Below are 21,245 nucleotides of genomic sequence, written 5' to 3'. Positions count from 1 at the left end.
CAATAAATTATATTTAATATAAAAAAAAAATACACTGGTGAGAAATACAAACACATGTTGAGAGTATACTGTCTAGGAAGTAAGATTGGCGTAATTGTTATTTTCTTCTTTATGTTTATCTGTGTTTTAATAAGAAAAGTTTAAATGTCTAATTTTTTATTTTTTATTTTATTTTATTTTTAACGTTTTATTTATTTTTGAGACAGAGAGAGACAGAGCATGAACGGGGGAGGGGCAGAGAGAGAGGGAGACACAGAATTAGAAACAGGCTCCAGGCTCTGAGCCATCAGCCCAGAGCCCGACGCGGGGCTCGAACTCACGGACCGCGAGATCGTGACCTGGCTGAAGTCGGACGCTTAACCGACTGCGCCACCCAGGCGCCCCAATATCTAATTTTTTAGAGCAAGGCATCCTTAGCATGTTGTGTCATTCTGAGACTTCTCATTACAGTCTGCTAGTGTTTGTGTATTGAGGGTGAAGGTGCAGGGTTGGTGGTGGTAAAGATGGAGGAGAATCCCGAGTAAGGGTCCTTGCTCTATTTTTATTAGGATCAGGAGGCTTACAAATGTGATGGGAGTGCACAAAGAGACAATGAAATCATGAACATTAACTCATGGGTGTGAGAGAAATGGGGTTTTGAAGATATGCGGTGTTAGGGGTTTGGGCTAATACAAAACAAAATCCTGGCACCAGGCAGAAGGTTGTTTACAGTAGATGTGAGGCCCCACCTCTGTTTACCTAAACTGGTCTAGGGGACAAGAAAGACAGAGCATGCTACGTCAGGGTCAACAAGGCACCTCTCTTTAACTAATTAGCTCCTGTCTGGGCAACTTCGCCCTGCAGCAGTCCATAGCCCTATTTACCAGTTTACCTAATTTATTCCTTCCTTCCTGTGAAAGCAGCTTTCTGCTATTGTACTAAGTTGGGGGGGGGGGGGGCGTTTCCACTCTGAACACCTAATCTTTTTAACTCATCCTCATCCTGAGATTCCCTATTCCTATGCCTTTGTCCTATATTGGGACCTTTGCCCCGCTTTACTTATACTGGGGCCTTTGCCCTGTTTACCTAATCTTATTTACCTAAATTGTTTACTCAAACTTGGGTGTGTACATCCTATGGATTTCTAATTCCTTATGCCTTGTTAACCTATCAGTGCAAGCTCAGGGAATTCCTAAGCTTATTCCCCACAGTAAAAAGTAATGGTAAAAAGGGAATTTTAAAAGCAAGAGAAAACAAGACAGTTACATACAAAGGAAACCCCATAAGGTTATCAGCTGATTTTTCAACAGAAACTTTCCAGTCCTATCTTTTTTTAGAGCCACAATTCAACTCACTGTAATTATGAAAGAAGTTTGAGAATTAAAAATAATTGGTAGTAGCCCAAGTGTCCATTGATAGACGAATAGATAACAAAGATGTGGTGTGTGTGTGTGTGCGCGCGCGCGCGTACGTGTATTTACTCATATATCAGTATGTTACTCAGCCATAAAAATGAATGAGATCTTGCCATTTGCAACAATATGGATAGATCTAGACGGTATAATGGTAATTGAAATAAGACAGAAAGAGAAATACCATATAATTTTCCTCATATGTGGAATTTAAGGAAGAAAAGAAAAGAACAAAGGAAAAACGAGATAAACGAAAAAACAGACTCTTAACTGTAGGGAACAAACTGATGATTACCAAAAGGGAGGGAGGTAGGAAAATGGGTAAAATAGGTGACAAGGATTAAGAATATACTTAATCATGATGAGCACTGAGTAATGTATAGAATTGTTGAATCACTCTATTATATACCTGAAACTAATATAACACTGTGTTATGAATGTATGTTATCTATACTGGAATTGGCAGGGGGGTGGGGTGGGGTGGGGGGGGTGGGGAGCCAGGAACATACCACAAATGCCAGCCTGACAAGTGTTGGGCTTTCAAAGCCATGGTCGGTTTAAAGCTTTTCCCATCATGTGCCAATAAAAATCCTATTGACCCAGAAGATTTTATGAAGTCACTATGGAAGCTGTCTAGATGGCCCTGTGGAACGAAAAAATACATGTGCCACTGGCTTCATCAAATGAGCCCCCTCAGTGGTCATTCCCAGGGCCTGGGAGGCCAAGTTGCACTTCCAGGGGCAGATACTGATTCAGTTGGTGTAAAGAAGACAGATGAGAGGCCCTGAGCTACTGATCTCTTGCTGTACAATTAAACTGGAATATGAGTGTGGCAAAAAAAAAGTTTTAAGGTAATGCATGTAAATGTTTTTAAAAACTCAATCGGGGCACCTGGGTGGCGCAGTCGGTTAAGCGTCCGACTTCAGCCAGGTCACGATCTCGCGGTACGTGAGTTCGAGCCCCGCATCGGGCTCTGGGCTGATGGCTCAGAGCCTGGAGCCTGTTTCCGATTCTGTGTCTCCCTCTCTCTCTGCTCCTCCCCCGTTCATGCTCTGTCTCTCTCTGTCCCAAAAATAAATAAACGTAAAAACTCAATCAATAGGGGTGCCTGGGTGACTCGGTTGGTTGAACATTTGACTCTTGGTTTCAGCCCAGGTCATTATCCCAGGGTTGTGGGATTGAGCCTCACATTGGGCTCCACACTGAGCATGGAGTCTGCTTAAGATTCTCTCTCTCTCCCTCTAGCCCAATCCCCTGCTTGCATGCTCTTGCTGTCTCTAAAAAAACAAAAAACAGAAAACCTTCAATCAGTATAGAAGGCCACAGTTCCCACAATTTCTCGTCTTATACAGAATTTAGATGACACCCTTGTATGCCTTCCTTCCTTCACTTTACTCACGCACTTTCTGTGAATCATGGACGTTAGAGACGATGTGCTTGCTTTTACTTCTCAGCTATGATGTTAATTTTACATTGTCAAGAGTTACTTCTGTTTTCCTATTATAACTGTCTTCTTTGTTTAATTTATAGTTTATATCTAACAAAAACAAGAGCATTTACATTTTTATGATCAACTTTGTTCAACAAAGAACCAAGGAAGGTGATCAAATGCTAAGAAAAGGAAATGTAATTTATATCACTGGGATGTGTTTTTCATGTGTTCTGCCCCTTAAAGGAAATGATCCAAGCATCAAAATCAAAATGAATTCTCTTTCCTTATACTCCCCTAAATTATCCCCTATTTTAATGTGCTTCATGTTTGGACTGTAACTTTGTTATTTAGCACTTTTGAAATCTTTTTGTCTATGGTGTTCTGAAGCAGTGAGAGTACATCTAAATGTGACATCATCCTGTTTTCTCTGTTTATATATGTTTTTCTTTTGACGCTCCCAATTAGATACATCCATTGGATTGTTCATCTGTCTTTTAACTTTTTTTCTTTTTAACTTCCATTTTCTAGTTTTCTTTGGCTTTTTCTAGTTTCTTTCCTATTAATATTTGATTTTTAGAAACATTGTAGTTTTGTAGAAAAATTGTAGTTTTCCTGATCTCACGCTTATTTTCCAGTAGGTGCCTTTTTATAGGTGTTTATTCTTGTTTTATGGTGTAAGATTTTCTCAAAAACCCTTAGGCAGCTTTTTGTTTGTTTCTAATTCTCTTCTCCCTAAATTATTGCTGTTTCATGATGAAATATCTGATGAGCAATGAGACGTTAGTTGGAGTAGGTAGGGTGGGTTTCCTTTGCCATTTTGTGGATTGGAGTTTCTCTTCATGAGGCTTCCCCCCTGGATAAGAAGGTAGGGATTCCAACTAACAGATTTTACTATGTGAATGTGTTTTTGAATTGCAGTTGGGCTTCTCATATGCCAGAATAAGGAGGCTTTATTCTGGAACTCTGATACCCTCACTAGATGCCGTAGCTCCCCACACAGACTAGATGGATCCATTTCTTTAGCACAGTGCTGTGGTTTTTGCCAAACAGTAAAGCCTGGTTTGCTGGGATGCCCTCATTCTTTCCCTACCCCCATCCACCCACCTACCAAAAAATTATCAACAGTTCTGTGACTTGTCTTTCAGTTGATTTTCCTGTTTCGTTTCAGCCATCCACTCCTACTCTCCATTCCTGCCGACTACAACCTAGAAGCCTCGCAAGGGCTCTGCTGAGAATATTGGCTCCCACTTCTCTTGTACTGTTGTAACTTTTTCCTGTGTGTATTCTGGACTTCATTTTGTTTTATCCATTAATACTTTCCCACTTGCTGTTTTCTAAAATTTCAAGATCTCTTGTTTATCAGTAACACCTCTGCACACCTAAAAACTTCTCTTTATTTATTTAATGACTGCCATTTTGGTGGACATTTTGGAGAGAGGCTAGGCAAGTGTATATACTCATCCTGCCATTCTTTTTAATTTTTTTTTTAAGTTTATTTTGAGAGAGAGAGAGAGAGAGAGAGAGAGAGAGAGAGAGCAGTGGAGGGGCAGGGAGAGAGGGAGAGAGAGAATCCCAAGCAAACTCCACACCAGCAGCACTGAGTGTGATTGGGGCTTGTGATCTGAACCGAAATCAAGGGATGCTTAACTGACTGAGCCACCCAGGTGCCCCTCATCCTGCCATTCTTAATTGGAGACGGCTGAATTAATTTTAGATACATTATTGAATTTTTTTTTTATTTTTACTACTCTGCCCTTTAGCTCAGTACCTTGTGGATTCCAAATAGTTGACATGTTGAAGAAATGACTTAAAGTCAGTACATAAACTGACTGAAAATTGTTTAAATTTTTAGAATCCAGGAGCTGATGTCTGACGATCAGCGAGAAGCTGGTCGGATTCCACGAACAATAGAGTGTGAACTTGTTCATGATCTTGTGGATAGCTGTGTCCCAGGAGACACAGTGACTATTACTGGAGTTGTCAAAGTCTCAAATGCTGAAGAAGGTATGGTATAACTCTTCTCATTTTGATTGTCCCTCAATAATTTGTTAGCAGTCATCTTTTTTCTTTTTAAGGTACTTTTGAATCTACACTAGTATAGGGAAGGCTTGTTTCTTACACAGGTGAAACTTTTCCTTCAGAATAAAGGTTTATTTGTAGCTTATTGTGCCTTTCTTTTACATGCTATTCAAGTGTTTGTAGGGAAAATGAAAATACCAATTATTGTACTTCATGCTTTGAAATTTACAGGTTCTCGAAATAAGAATGACAAATGCATGTTCCTTTTGTACATTGAAGCAAATTCTGTTAGCAATAGCAAAGGACAGAAAACAAAGACTTCTGAGGATGGGTGTAAGCATGGAGCACTGATGGAGTTTTCACTTAAAGACCTTTATGCCATCCAAGAGATTCAAGCTGAAGAAAACCTGTTTAAACTCATTGTCAAGTATGTATGAGGTTATCCGAAATTTTATTATGTATATGCACCATAGGGGTGCTCTTGGCTACTAGTAAGAAAAAAAACTAGTCAAAATGGTTGCAAATTACAATTCACAGGTCAAATCCAGCTAACTGCCAATTTTTATATGGCCCATAAGCTAAGAATGGTTTCTGTATTTTGTAATGGCTGAAAAAAAAAAAGAATATTTCATGACACACAAAATTATATGAAATTCAAATTTCACTGCCTGTAACTAAACTTTTATTGGAACACAGCCACAGTCATTCATTTATGTAGAGTCTGGCTGCTTTCCAGCTGCAGTGACAGAGCTGAGTAGTTGTAACAGAGAATGGCTCACGGATATTTACTGTCTGTTCCTCTGTAGAAAAGTTTGCTGATTTCTAGTTTTGTCCATAAAGAAAATTTACTGTCTCACACAGGAAGTTAGTTACTCAACAGAAGAGTGATGGGACTATGAATTCCAGTCACTTCAATTAGTGGTATGTCAGGGGTTGTTTGTTTACTTTTAAAAAGGAAGAGAGATACCACATAGAAGTCACTTACTTCAATAAGTATTTCATAATATTCTTTTATTTCCATGTTTTTGCCATGTAGTAGAGAAGAAGCAAAGTAGAGGCATTTTTGCTTTAGTGGTTAAGAGGTTTTTTTGTTGTTTTTTTTTAAGATAAATCTAAGTTAGAATCCTTCTTCAACCACTTAACTTCCAGTGTGGTTGGATGCATGTTACTTATTATTGCCTTGATTTTTATCTTCCTAAAATAGAAATAATAATTCCTGTCTCAGAAGGTTGTACCAAAGATTAAATGAAATTCAATAATATATTTAATTTAATTAACACAACATGCTGTTATTTTAAAACATTGACAATTTTTTGGACAGTTTTGAAGAAACAGAAGAAACAAGAGAGACTGAAAATTGGATATACCTAAGGGTGGTGAAGATCTGAGGTTTTGAAATGCGTTGCATTTTCCTTCACCTAGGCTTAGGACACTTTAGAGAATTTGACTCTTTTTGCCTTGAATATGTTAATTAACCAACTAAGAAAAGTACGCAGTTCCTCAGGGGATTGTTTGTCCCTAAACCCTCAGAGACTTCCTGTGAATGGGTAGCCATCCAGACCCACCCTGGGAGAGGAGGTACTCTGAGCTGAAGGGGGTGTGATCTGCGGATCAGTGACTGTGGTGTGTGGGCTCTGAGCAGACGGGGAGGAGTAACCTGGTTGAAGATCAAAACGCCTCTTCAATTGGTTCCTCTTACCCATTATAAATAAGAACAAATGTTTGCAGTGGTCCTTCTGCTATACTTAACTTACAGGAAGGTTTTCTTCCCACAGGTTGCTTTTACCCTTCAGTTCTAAATTTGTAATTCCAGCATCAAAAACCAGAAGTTTTCATTTGTTAACCTTGCAGAGGTTGACAAATTAGGCAGGCTACCTGGTTTTGTAAACAAAGTTTTACTGGAGCACATCCCTGTCCATTCATCTACACATTGCTTTCACACAAGTTGAGTCGTTGTGACCCAGACAGTAAAATTGAAAAGATACAGTTTCTGGCCCTTTAAGGAAAAGTTTGTCTACCTTCATTAGAGTAACAAGTAGAAGACCATGAAAGCAGAATGCAGAAGACAGTGGAAGGTTATGTTTTAGTTTAGGTTCCTTCAGAAGCAATGATTTGGGTAAGCATTTATTTGGGAGGTGATCCCCAGAAATACTGGTAAGGGAATGGGGGAGTGAGAGAAAGGATGGTAGTGTATGGTGCCTCAATGAGGAGGTTACTATAAGCATCCGGGGCTTAATCCTCTTGAGACCTCGAGATAGTAGGCTGTGTAGAACTAGCCTCAGTATTTTTCTACCCAAGGGCCTAGATTTGGGGCTACTCTTGGAATATTCTATAACCCAGCACTTTCAGCCTGTCCAGCCTGCCTGCTGCTGATGCTTCTGCAGCCAGAGAAAGCCCTTCAGCAGACAGGTGGAGGTGTGTGGTCAGAAGCTAGCAGTAATTATGTGGGAACATGCTTAACAGTGAGCACCAGGGGGATGTGGCAGGACAGCAACTTCTGTGTTTACATGTATTAAAAGGGATAATGATTTATACTTAACTCCTGGTTACATCTCTTCCACTCTGGCCTTTTCTGTGTGACCCTTGTTTTTACAATTGGTAAATGTAAATATACCTCTTTGTAGTCATATATGGTCTTATTCTGATCCTTTGAGTTGAGCTGAAAAAATGAAGTTTTATCTCCTCTTAAAGTATTATTTACTCAATTCACCCATTAGTCTTCTTTCCGTGACTTGGCTGCACAGCTGCCTATTCATGTAAAATGCAATATAATTCTGTATCCTAAAGTAGAAGACCATGATTATGATGTGTTAAAGGCTGGAGATGGATCAACCATATATTTGGTTACTTTAAAATGCTTTGCGGGGTGCCTGGGTGGCTCAGTTGTTTAAGTGTCCAACTCTTGATTTTAGCCCAGGTCATGATCTCATGGTTCTAAGATCAAGCCTGCATTGGGCTCTATGCTGGGCATGGAGCCTGCCTGAGAGTCTCTCTCTCCCTCCCCAACTGCCCCTCCCCTCCTTGCACACACACTCTCTCAAAAAAATAATAAATACAATAAAAATAAATTTAAAAAAATAAATGCTTTGCAAGTATCCTGTCTCCCTTACACAGGCACAGTTTTTAAAGCATTCTTCCCTTTATGGATTAACCAAGAACTTTGAGAAATTTACTGGTAGAATAAAATGTCTTGGTTGTTTGAGGGATGTAAACTATATGTTTGTTTTTATTTTTTTATGCTAAATAAACCAAGTTAAGCAAGTTGTAAAGTAGATCCTCTAATGGATTGATGAAGTGAAAATAAGAGTTTCTAAGTTGTATTTTGTTTTTCAGCTCACTTTGCCCTGTCATTTTTGGTCATGAAGTAAGTATTTTACTTCATCTTTACCCAAAAATACATAAAGTTGGCAAAAAAAATAGCTAATTTCTGTTAGCCAGATGTTTGTATTTTAATAGGTCATTATTCTCCAGAAATGAATGATGTGAAAGGCAAACTATAGCTTCTTGTAATAACAAGCTACTTACTAATTCAAGCTAATAGGAATGAGGTTCTTTAAAGTGACTTTAGGTGTAAAGTATTAAAGCAGAAACTAACAAATATTTCCCAGTTTTGTGGAGTAGTTTCATGCTTTGCAGGGTAGGTCTTTACTCAGTAAAGATACCTCTTTGATTTTATGTGCTTCCTACCTTTTGCTTTTTAATCATTTACATTATGGAAGTTTATATTTTAATTTCCTTAGGAAAAAAAGTAAAGTTCAATCATGCTTTTAAAAAAAAATCTCAAATAAATGTAAATACAGAGGGAAGAACATCCCTTTTTTGCTAGTCATCTTTATGTTTTTCTTACTTTGGGGGTCCCCCCTCTTCTTTCACACTTGAGCTTGTTAAAGCAGGCTTGGCATTAGCACTCTTTGGAGGAAGCCAAAAATATGCAGATGACAAAAACAGAATTCCAATTCGAGGAGATCCACATGTCCTTGTTGTTGGAGATCCAGGCTTGGGAAAGAGTCAGATGCTACAGGTAGGAAATCAATCATCTCGTATTTAATGTATTCCTTATAAAATGTGTGACTGATTCACAAGTGAATTTTCTCAAAGCATGCAGTGTTTGTGTTCTAGAGGATATAGTTGGCCTGGTGGTATAAGTGAATTGGGGTTTATGTGAGTAAGATGTCACTTCTATCTGGCCATCCTTTCAAATCGAGTCAGTCTCTGTCACACAGACTGTTGCAGGCATGCTGGTCTATTGAGATGTTACCTATTGTGAAATGTTAACCATTTCTCTAACCCCCTGCTTTTTTTGCGTGGTATCAGTTTTGGTAGTCTTTTTTGTTGTGGCTTCACCTATGAACAGAATAGTTTGTGAAAGTAAAGAGCAGGGAAGCAGGGTCACACATTCTCTGATCACACAACTACATAAACAGTGTATTGAGCTTAAGGAACAGTGTGATAAAGGTAAGAGATCTGTCTCTATACATCTTCACTGCTCTGAGTTTAAAGCAAGGCAACTTCTGTGAAAAACTTCTTGTTGGTCCCCAAGAAGATTCTGCCTCTGCCAATCAGAGCCTAGTGGTTCTCCCCATCAGGGCTTATGATGGCCCTAGAAGGCTCTGCTTGTTGGAATGCTTGTGGTTGCATTTGAGTGACACCTGGTAAGTCAGCCATAATGTCCTTTCTGAGAATGCCCATGTGTCCCCATTCCTCACCACCACCCCCAGTGTAGAAAAATGTGACCAGACCAGGGGTCTCTTTGCTAAGTTGTAGTCCTGTGGCTACTGCATCTTTGTCCAGGGGTCAGAACCTTGGTTGCATATCAGAATCACCTTTGGAACGCTTTGAAAATCCTGGGGCCTGCCTAGTCCAACTGAATTAAGAGTGTCTGGATTAAGGTCCTAGTGTCTGTGTGCAGATAACCCACCACCGGTGATTGTGCTGTGCAGCAACCAGGATTGAGAACGACTTTGACGTCATCATTGCATTATAAACCCACTGTCCTTCACATCAGAATCATTATATATTCCCTACATTTGATTGTTACATCAGCCATCATTTTAATTCCTAAGCTGACATTTCATCTATATTTCCATGTTCCTTTGGACCAACTGGGCCTACTTTAAAAAAAAAAACAAAAACAACTCTGTCCTGAGCCCTTGCTAGAAACCTGACAGCAGAGACACAGCACCTAGTTTTAGGGGAAACAGTTGATGATAAAAATAAAAACAGGATACCTAGCCAGATTATGCATGTAAAAGGTCCATGTGTGGACCTGAATTGTTACAGCTTTCTTTTCTGTCTTTTATATCATTGTGTACACAGCGAATTAGTGTATTATAGGTAGAAGCCTGGTTAACTTCCACAGTGGCTAGTTATCTATACAAATAAATCTTACAGTTTATACATTTTGCTTACGGTGTGTAAAAGTTCCATTTTTCTCTCTTACTCCTTTTTATCCCCCTCTTACTCCTTTTTTATTTAAGAAATAGATCTTAGCAGATAATCGTTTCAGAATACATTTAATGGTACTGAAAAAAATTTAATACTAAGAAATGACATCAGCAACTTTTCATGGTTTTTAGACCTGGAATAATGCCTTTTAAACCATGGGCTCAACTTAAAAATAGAAGCTGTAATGTTGGTGGAAATTAAATGTTGTAAACAGAGGAGGGTATTTGGATGTAAGTCTTCTAGCCCTGCTAAACCAGTTTTTAAAAATTAGGCTAATACTAACAGTCATCATTTACTTTATATTTTTAATCCTCTTTTCCTCTGGCCATTTAGTTAGCCATCATCATCCTCTCAGACTAATAAGGGATTACAAATAACAAAAATAGTGAGGGGCGCCAGGGTGGCTCAGGTGGTTAAGCATCCAACTCTTGATTTCGGCCCAGGTCATGATCTCAATGGTGGTGGGATTGAGCCCCCACATCAGGCTCCATGCTGAGAGCCTGCTTAGGATTCTCTCTCTCTCTCTCTCTCTCTCTCTCTCTCTCTCTCTGCCCTTCCCTTGCTCACGCTCTCAGAATAAACATTTTTAAAAAATGATAGCTACTGTTTATAAGCTAGATATCATAGGGCCCCTTGGGTTGGGCACTGCACATGTCCAGAGCACACTATCAACATAGCAGTGTGAGCATTGTCTCCTGTGGTTATGCAGTGCACAGCATGCACCGTGGCCTTGCATTGGGCACTTACTGTGTGCCAGGTACCAGATTTAAGTGCCTTATATACAAAATCTCATTTATTCCTCAGGGATATACGTGATTAAACAAGGAAGCTGAGGCTCAGAGAGATCTGAGAGCAGCATAGCCAGTACATGGTAGAGCCAAAATTTAAACAGGTTTTCTTGGGGCACCTGGGTGGCTCAGTCAGTTAAGCATCCGACTCTTGATCTCAGCTCAGTTCATGATCTCAGGGTCATGAGTTCAGGCCCCATGTTGGGGCCTAGGCGTAGAGCTTGCTTTAAGAAGAATAACAACAAAAACCCAGGTCTGCTTGACTCTGGAGGTCCACACTTTTAACTCTTGTGTTATTTAATCACTTTTCTGACCTGCCGTAGCTTGTTTACTCAGGTGAGCATTATTGAGCCACTTTATTACCTGATGTATGAAGAAGCATTGAAGCCTTTGAAATTAAAATTGGTACTCATGTGTTTTCTGTTTGAACTTGAAAACGAAGCATAAAATGAAGTTGTATAATATTCACATGACCACAGTCATCAGAGGCAGGCTGCCTGGATTTGATTGAATCCTCACCTCCCACCTTCATAGCTACTGTGAGTTAGTGTATGCAGGGCTTGGTTTCTACGTGATTAAGTGGGGGTGTAATAATGCCTTCCTACCTCACTACTGTGGTAGTGAAGGTCGTATAGTAAAACTGTTAGAAGAATACCTGGCAGGGGTGCCTGGGTGGCTCAGTCGATTAAGCGTCTGACCTTGAATTTTGTTCAGGTCATGATCTCATGGTTCATGAGATCAAGCCCTGCATCAGGTTCTGTGCTGACAGTGCAGAGCCTGCTTGGGATTCTCTCTCTCTCCCTCTCTCTCTGCCTCTCCCCTGCTCGTGCTGTCTGTCTCCCTCCCTCTCTTTCTCTCTCTCTCTCTCTGTCTCTCTCTCTCAAAAATAAATAAATAAACTTAAGCAAAAAGAATATCTGGCATATAGCTGATATTTGTTAGCAGTTACTATTTGTTTTTCTTTTACTTTGGTTGATTCTCTTAAACCTTTTGTTTCCTTAGGCAGTATGCAATGTTGCTCCACGTGGTGTGTATGTTTGTGGTAATACCACAACCACCTCTGGTTTGACTGTAACTCTTTCAAAAGATAGTTGCTCTGGAGATTTTGCTTTGGAAGCTGGTGCCCTTGTACTTGGTGATCAAGGTAAGAAACCAAACTCTCCACTGTTTACAACATTTAATTTTTCACTAATATTACAGCTTCTATTTTTAAATTGAGCCAAGGGTTTTAAAGGTATTATTTCAGATCTAAATAATTAGTAATTCTGGGGCTTTTGGGTTTTGTTTTTTTTTTTAAGTCTTTTCCAGTTCATTTCTTTACATTCTATTCAAGAGGCATTTGGACAGCACTGTATTGACCAGTGAGTTGAGAATGAGTGCCAGAAAAAAATAACCGGAAATGCAGTTTACGCTGCGGAATTGAAACTGGTACTTAATGTCATTCATTGTCAGAATCTTGCGATAGACACAATTATATATCAAGTCAGTCAAGTCAAATAGGTATAGATAACTCCTTGCACTTCCCATTTCATATCAACCATCACAATTGTTTAAAAGCCTGTTTTAAAGCTTTACATCAAGCTCCCTGTGGGGTGGAATATGGTTATCTGTTGACTGCCACATTTATCTTGTCTAATACATAGGTGCATAGTAAGTACTTGCTGAATGCATTACTATTACTTAGTTCAGAATACTTCGAGATGCCTTGGAACTGAAAATAAGGTAAATGTTATTATCCTTTACTCTCAGAGGACTTACAATAAGAATTTAGACTATTACATTATAATTAGAATTTTGCTGTATTTTAACCCATCTCATTGGATGTTTGTCAGGATTTGATGGAGAGTTTATAAGAAATCCAGTTGGAGGGCTTAGCAAGAAGGGATCTCTGATTAAGCATTGCTACCTAAGTTTCTCTTTGTGATGCTGTAACTCTATTGGAAACATGTTCCTATGTATGTGTCAGGCAGTGCCCAGATTCCAGTCCAGTCAAGGCCATTCATTCCTTTGTTTGCTGGTGACCTCCACATTTCTGAATCCAGATCCTATCAGCAGCCCCCACCCACCCCCTTCCTTAATACTTTGCCTGCTTGGTTTCCAGGACACTCTACTCTTCTGGTTTTCTTACTTCATTAACTGTTCCTTCTCAGTCTTGGTCTTTATCTCCCCAACCTTAACTGGTTGGCACCTCCAGGTGCTTAGGTTTTGTACCTGTTTTCTTCTTAGTCTATGTTACCTTCTCAATGATCTTATCTAGTCTCATGGCTTTGCCTACCTATATGCCGAAAATTTCCAAATTTATATCTCTTCTTCTTTGAACTCCAGGCACATTTTTTTTTTTTTTTTTTTTGAGAGAGAGAGAGAGAGGGAGGGAGGGAGAGAGAGCATGAGCAAGCGCAAGCAGGGGAGGGGTAGAGGGAGAGAGAAAATCTTAAGCAGTCTCCATGCCCTAACTTGGGGCTCAATCTCACAACATCAAGAGTTGGATGCTTAACTGAGCCAAAATCAAGAGTTGGATGCTTAACTGACTGAGCTATCTAGGTACCCCCAGGCACATATTTCTTTTTTTATTTTTTTAATATATGAAATTTATTGTCAAATTGGTTTCCATACAACACCCAGTGCTCATATCAAAAGATGCCCTCTTCAAAACCCATCACCCACCCCCCCCCCCCTCCCACCCCCCATCAGCCCTCAGTTTGTTCTCAGTTTTTAAGAGTCTCTTATGCTTTGGCTCTCTCCCACTCTAACCTCTGTCTTTTTTTTTTTTTTTTTCCCTTCCCCTCCCCCATAGGTTCCTGTTAAGTTTCTCAGGATCCACATAAGAGTGAAAACATATGGTATCTGTCTTTCTCTGTATGGCTTATTTTGCTTAGTATAACACTGCCCAGTTCCATCCACGTTGCTACAAAGGGCCATATTTCATTCTTTCTCATTGCCACGTAGTACTCCATTGTGTATATATAAACCACAGTTGATGGACATTTAGGTTCTTTCCATAATTTGGCTATTGTTGAGAGTGCTGCTATAAACATTGGGGTACAAGTGCCCCTATGCATCAGTACTCCTGTATCCCTTGGGTAAATTCCTAGCAGTGCTACTGCTGGGTCATAGGGTTCTTAATGCCTGTTTTTACAGTATCTCTATAACTTCCTCAGACTTAACACATCCGAAATCAAAATTCCGATATTCTCCTTCAAACCTATTTTTATAGTCTTTCCCATCTCAGTCAATGATAATTCCATCCTTCTATTTGCTAAAATCAGAAAATGTACAGTCATATTTGGCTTTTACATATACCCCACGTCCAGTCTATCAACAAATATTGTGGGCTCTACCTTCCATATATATATGTATACAGTATCGAGACTCTTCTCCATTGCTGCTACCCTGATCCAAGACACCATCATCTCTTACATGGCTTATTACTGTGATCTCCTAGTTGGAATACTTGTGACCATCCTTGCCCTTTCCATTGTTCTTAACAAGGCAGAACAATCCTGTTAAAACTCAGATAAAGTTATTCTCCTGCTCAAAACCCTCCAGTGGCTTCCTATCTCACTAAGAGTGAAAGCTCAAGGCTTGACAGTAGTCCAGGGCCATTCACATTCTGGCCTTTTAATCACCTCTTTTGCCTCATTATCTACTACTTCCTTCTTATTCTCCAGTTACACCACCAGCACATTTTACATTCCTGCACTAGGCTTTTTTACTTGTTATTCCCTTTGCCTGTGCTTCCCTTACTCCAGGTAAGTCCGCAAGGCTTGTTCCCTTTCCTCCTTGAAGTTTTTGCTCAAATGTCGTTTCCTTACCCGAGAAAACTGATCTTATGTAATTATGCCTATCTCATGTAGTTGTTGAAATATACTATTTTTTGAATATGCATATCTCTTATTTCACCTGTTTGAACATAAGTCTTTAAGCTTTTTGAGGGTCATTCGTATCTTCATTTTTGTAGCACTCACAACACATGCCTTGCCTATGAAAAATGTTGAATGAGGAAATCTTACATAAAAGTTAGTTATGACAAGTGTTTTATTTGCTGTAAAACAAGCACAAATTCTCTACTGTATGACATTTTATAATTTTAACTGCTGGAAACAATTACAAATAATTTCCTTATTGTGGAACAGTTTCCATCCTGTAAGATTTGGAACTTAACCAAAGAAAGCTTTTTGTCTGTATTATTTTACTGTGACTGTAGGTATTTGTGGGATAGATGAATTTGATAAGATGGGGAATCAACATCAAGCCTTGTTAGAAGCTATGGAACAACAGAGTATTAGTCTTGCTAAGGCTGGCATGGTTTGTAGCCTCCCTGCAAGAACTTCCATCGTCGCTGCTGCAAATCCAGTTGGAGGACACTACAATAAAGCCAAAACAGTTTCTGAGAATTTAAAGTAAGTCTCTTTGGATATTTATACCTTTAATGTATTGAATCCTTATAAATCAATAAGAAAAAGATAACTGAGGACATAATAGTTCACAGAAATGATAATTTCTAGTAAATGTACAAAAACATGTTGAGCACAACAAATTAAAGCAGTGAAGTACCATTGATAGCTACCAGATTGGCAAACATTTTTTATATTAATAATCATTATTGGCAAAGGGTTGGGAAAATAAGTTCTCACATATTCAGGTTAGTGTATTGAAGGACAACTGGCATTTATTATCACTGTTTGAAATATACATTCCATTTGTTTTAGCCAGTTCTACTTTTAGGAATCATACTCACAGAAATAGTCATGTAAGTGCACAGAGACGCATTTACAGGTTGGGTATTATGCCATTGTATATCACAGACAAAAAGCGGAAACAGCTTAAAATGCCCATTGGTAGGAAAGTGGTTAAACTATGGCAAGGCCGAACAGTGGAGAATAGCAGCTATAAAGATGGAAGTAGCTCTGTGTGTGCTGATAGGGAAACATGTCTGTGCTTACTGTTAAGTGGAAAGAGCACATTACATACTTATAAATGGGGTATGACCCCACTTTTTCCCAAAAACAGAGTTTGTACTGGTATGTGTGTATGCTTTCTCTTCTAGTTTGTTCTGTACAGGTTGGACAAAAGGCATAGGGAGGGGAAAATAGGTTGAAGTGATTGTGGAAGTGAGAAAAAGACAAAAGAATGCCTCATGTGAAAAATTGGAAGCTTAAATTCTAGAGGGAAAAAACCCAAATTTCCTAATATTTGATAACGTGTACCTTTAATACAGAAATGGTATATGGCAAAATATACAATAGTACTTGGAGATGCTATACCACCACCACCAAAAAAGTCAATCTAGGGACCCCTGGGTGGCTCAGTTGGTTAAGTGGCCAGCTCTTGATCTCAGTTCAGGTCTTGATCTCAGGTCATGAGTTCAAGCCCTATGCTGGGTATGAAGCCTACTTTAAAAAAAAAAAAAGTCAATCTATTAGTTTTTCTTAATAAAATGACAAAGTGCTATATTGGAAAGATCAGAAAGATCCTATTGAACAAGGACTTGGTTTTTAGATTCTGGTTTTTAGTGGTACCCAAACCTGTTTTGGGGTGTTGACCAAATTCTTTAGCTACTTTGAATTTCAGTTTTATTGTCTCAAATAGAAGGATAATCTGATTGGTGGGATCAGGGAAGATGACTAAGTAGAACACAGCATTTTTATTATAATGATTCTAATGACTTCTAAGAAAAAGTGGGTTTTTTAATCTAAATAATCATAGATGCTTTGAGAGACTCAATGTCTTGGTGAAAGAAAACATACAAAAGATTAAAACGACCCAACTAGATAACCTCTGGCGTATCATATAGCATTTGTTTTAAAATTCAAAGGCATTGTGAAACTTACCATTAGGTAGTAATATAGAACACAGACATGGTGTGAGAAAGGGGCCTTATCATTAACCTACCAAAGGTAGGTACATGTATGACTGGTGTGTGACCTGGTGTCTCTCCAGAGTTGATGGGTGTATCGAATACAAAAGCTATTGTTTGTTTCTTTAACATAAACTTTATTTTTTTAAAGTTCTACGCAGAACTTCAATAGTAAATAAGTAAATGGTTTTCTACTTGTTTTGATTCCAATCATTGTTTCTTCCTTCTTCCCTGCCTCTTAGAATGGGGAGTGCCCTGCTGTCCAGATTTGATTTGGTCTTTATCCTGTTAGACACCCCAAATGAGGACCATGATCACTTACTCTCTGAACATGTGATTGCAATAAGAGCTGGAAAGCAGAGAACTGTTAGCGGAGCCACTGTAACTCGCATGAATAGTCAAGATTCAAATACTTCTGTACTTGAAGTGGTGTCTGATAAACCATTATCAGAAAGATTAAAGGTATGAATGTTTCTGCTCCTTAGTCATTCATTTCGGTTCTGTTTGGATGTCAGAGTTCAGTATGTTGCTTATTGTGGAGTAGTAGTATATAAGCTTTCATGCCAAAACCTTTTATATTACAGTAGTAGGGTTTATATAAACTGCATTAGAAATAATCTGTCACCTAGACTCAGAGGTGGAACTACAGTGTTTGGCTTCTTTGGAAAGTCTTTTAGAACTTTATATGTATCTAAACAGGTTATTTTAACAGAAAGATTTTATTTGCTATCCTTGTAATCTTTTTTTATCATGCTTCAGGTGGTTCCTGGAGAAAAAATAGATCTAATTCCCCACCAGCTGTTGAGAAAGTACATTGGTTATGCTCGGCAGTATGTCTATCCAAGGCTGTCCACAGAAGCTGCTCAGATTCTTCAAGATTTTTACCTTGAGCTCCGGAAACAGAGCCAGCGGTTAAATAGCTCACCAATCACTACTAGGCAGCTGGAATCTCTGATTCGTCTAACAGAGGTTTGTTTTAAATTCATGCTTTTTTGACTTAAAAATGGGGGCAAGAGGTGGTATGATTTCTCTCAATTTCCTGCATAATTAACTTGATTTTTCTTCCAGCTGAGAGACAATTAGAAATGGATGTACAAAAATGTTTAAAAATGTTTGGCCATATCTGTAACAGAGCCAATCAAGCCACTTCTTTCTAGGCACAGAACCAATTACTAACCATGCAACTTTCTTCCCCCCCCCCCCCCCCTTTTAATGGCATTGAAGACTCCTGGAGTGTGACAAGTACTTAGGTTAATTAAGGATTCTGAGATTCTAAGTTGAATATATGGGAGCATGGAATATGTCAGTATTTGATTTGATACATGACAGGTCCATAAGGATAGTACCTGTTTTTCTAATAGCAGTGACATTTATTCACAGGTTTGGAATGCTAAGAGAACTCTGGCAGTTAAAATAGCTGGAGTTTGGGCTTTTTGCTTTAAAATCAGATTATTTCTTCTATGTTGTTTTAACAAATTGGTTAGGCATGATTTCCTGAAAGTAAAAGGCAAGGAAAAACCAAGGGTATTTCATAATCAAATTTTCTGAAATGAACACTCAGAAAGATATATGTTAGATAAAAATAGGTTTTAATCCTATTTTATTTAGTTCGTTTATTTAGTTTATTAAGTTTATTTGTTTATGTTGTTGGGGGGGAGGAGCAGAGAGAGAGGGAGAGAGAATCCCAAGCAGGCCCTATGCTGTCAGCGTGGAGCCCAGTGTGGGGCTCGAATCCACAAACTGAGATCATGACCTGAGCCAAAATCAAGAGTTGGACATTTAACTGACTGAGACACCCAGGTGCCCCTAATCCATATTTTAAATGAGCGATTGGGGTGCCAGAGTGGCTCAGTCAGTTAAATGTCTGACTTTGGTTCAGTCATGATCTTTGGTTCATGGGTTCGAGCCCCACGTCGGGCTCTGTGCTGACAGCTCAGAGCCTGGAGCCGCTTCAGGTTCTCTGTCTTCCTCTCTCTCTGCTCCTCCACTGCTCGCATACTGTGTCTCTCTCTCTTTCTCAAAAATAAACAAACATTAAAAATTTTTTAAAATAAAATGAGTGATTGTTTTCATACTCAAGTTTTCAGATAATTTTATTCTGACTTTGATATTATAGTCCTCCTCCTGCAATCAGTTTTTGTGTAAAATGAATAAATGAAACAATCTTAGACCTACTTTACCTGCTCAAACAATGTCAAATATACTTACTATTGTTATTTAAAAATGCTTTTTTTCTTTCAAAGTCACGAGCAAGGTTGGAATTAAGAGAAGAAGCAACCAAAGAAGATGCTGAGGATATAGTTGAAGTTATGAAGTATAGGTAAGATTAAATTTTAAATGCTGTTTTAAATGAAATATCAGTCATCGTTTCATCTCAAATTAAATATTTAATTATGCCAAGCAAAATTATTTTTACTTAGCCCATTGGATCCTTTTAACAAACTATATTTTCTTGGTTTAAAATATTTGTATAAAGAAACAATCTTTATATTAAGATTTTTTTTTTTTAATTTTTTTTTTTTTTCAACGTTTATTTATTTTTGGGCCAGAGAGAGACAGAGCATGAACGGGGGAGGGGCAGAGAGAGAGGGAGACACAGAATCGGAAACAGGCTCCAGGCTCTGAGCTGTCAGCCCAGAGCCCGACGCGGGGCTCGAACTCACGGACCGCGAGATCGTGACCTGGCTGAAGTCGGACGCTTAACCGACTGCGCCACCCAGGCGCCCCTATTAAGATTTTTTGAATGGGTATACAGTCACATAGTTATAAAATCAATTCAAGGGGCGCCTGGGTGGCGCAGTCGGTTAAGCGTCCGACTTCAGCCAGGTCACGATCTCGCGGTCCGTGAGTTCGAGCCCCGCGTCGGGCTCTGGGCTGACAGCTCAGAGCCTGGAGCCTGTTTCCGATTCTGTGTCTCCCTCTCTCTCTGCCCCTCCCCCGTTCATGCTCTGTCTCTCTCTGGCCCAAAAATAAATAAATGTTGAAAAAAAAATTTTATAAAATCAATTCAAAAATACATATTTTGAGAATACTCAAAAGGAACAGCCTCATAATGGGTAAAATCATCATTAACACTTAATGACTACCAACCCTTTCAACCAATTCGTAACATTCCCTTTTGTATAAATATCCTGTTGGTTTAATATTCTACTGTGCTTGGACTGTCAGTTTCCTCTTTTACACGATTCAGTACTAGGGTTTGAGGGGTCTTGTAGATGAAAATTTTACCAAGCTGGCTTCATTCCCTCTCTAGTTGACTTCATTGTGTTGGAGACCCTCAGTTGCCATTTGTCAGCAACCAGACAGTCTAGGAATTACTAGACTGTCTCATTCAATGTGGTGCCAGGGATTCAGTGTACTAGCATGTGAAATAAAGGAGTGGCCATAAATACCAGTTGTCTGCCTGACTTATGGTGGACCTAGCTTCCTGGCAGACCAGACCAATAAGAATCCTAGAGATTGCCTACAGGGCACCTGACTGGCTCAGTTGGTAGAGCACGTGACTCTTGATCTCAGGGTCTTGAGTTTAAGCCCCATGTGAGGTGTAAGGCTTACTTGGAAAAAAAAAAAAAAAAGATACCTAGAGATTGCCCCAACAGAGATTCTTTTTTCACTAGAAAACAAAGCCACTGAACCTAACCAAAATTCCAAAAAATTTGGATTCTAACTTTGTTCCCAATTAAAAACAAGGACCACTAGTAGGGACTCCTTGTTTAATGATAAAAAGTTGCCTCTTAGTTTAGAATTTTTCTTAACAGACTGCTTTTTTTTTTTTTTTAAGTTTGTTATGAGAGAGAGAGGATGAGCATGTGCGTGAGTGGGAGAGGGGCAGAGAGAGAGAGGGAGAGAAAATCCCAAGAAGGCTCCATGCTGTCAGCACAAAACCTGACATGGGGCTTGATCCTGCAAACCATGAGATCATGACCTGAGCTGAAACCAAGAGTTGGCTGCTTAACCAACTGAGCCACCCAGGCTCCCCTGAGCATCCTGCTCTTAAATTCTCCACCTGTGGCAGTGGGGCTATCATTGCTACTCCTGGTTTCCTTTTCCATTTAATGATCTCTCACCCTTTAGACCTACTGGTGCCTGGCTCTACTGAATAATATCATGGATAGACTTGGGCTATCCAGCAAATCAGGGATCAAACTACCTTATTACTCTCTCTTACCTGTAACATTCTCTTTTTAGGCTTTACCCTAACTTAGTTTCCTTAGGCCTCAGACCCCAGACATTGCCTCAAGCAGCCATCTAGTATTTCCCCACAATAAGTCCACTGGTCTGATTCATTCTCATATCTGAGCATTACACATTAT

At 39.2% G+C, this 21,245-nt stretch overlaps 1 protein-coding gene across 4 annotated transcripts in view; it reads left to right on the top strand.

Moving 5' to 3' along the window:
• The window catches only part of MCM8 (minichromosome maintenance 8 homologous recombination repair factor), a 58,698-nt gene that overhangs the window by 20,679 nt on the left and 16,774 nt on the right, over window positions 1–21,245 (top strand). For all 4 annotated transcript variants that reach the window (XM_086701727.1, XM_086701726.1, XM_025931858.2 and 1 more), the window contains exons 9-17: window positions 4,676–4,827; window positions 5,074–5,269; window positions 8,176–8,206; window positions 8,723–8,863; window positions 12,078–12,219; window positions 15,280–15,475; window positions 17,175–17,394; window positions 17,692–17,901; window positions 19,176–19,252. In XM_086701727.1, the coding sequence (XP_086557853.1) occupies window positions 4,676–4,827; window positions 5,074–5,269; window positions 8,176–8,206; window positions 8,723–8,863; window positions 12,078–12,219; window positions 15,280–15,475; window positions 17,175–17,394; window positions 17,692–17,901; window positions 19,176–19,252 (1,365 nt within the window). The remainder of the gene's footprint in view (window positions 1–4,675; window positions 4,828–5,073; window positions 5,270–8,175; window positions 8,207–8,722; window positions 8,864–12,077; window positions 12,220–15,279; window positions 15,476–17,174; window positions 17,395–17,691; window positions 17,902–19,175; window positions 19,253–21,245) is intronic.

Source organism: Puma concolor, chromosome A3 (assembly GCF_028749965.1).
Source record: "Puma concolor isolate L17-30 chromosome A3, mPumCon1.1.hap2, whole genome shotgun sequence".
In the NCBI taxonomy this organism is placed as follows: Eukaryota; Metazoa; Chordata; class Mammalia; order Carnivora; family Felidae; genus Puma; species Puma concolor.
The sequence above is the reverse complement of the archived record's forward strand: the minus strand, read 5'-3'. Positions and strand labels throughout refer to the sequence as shown.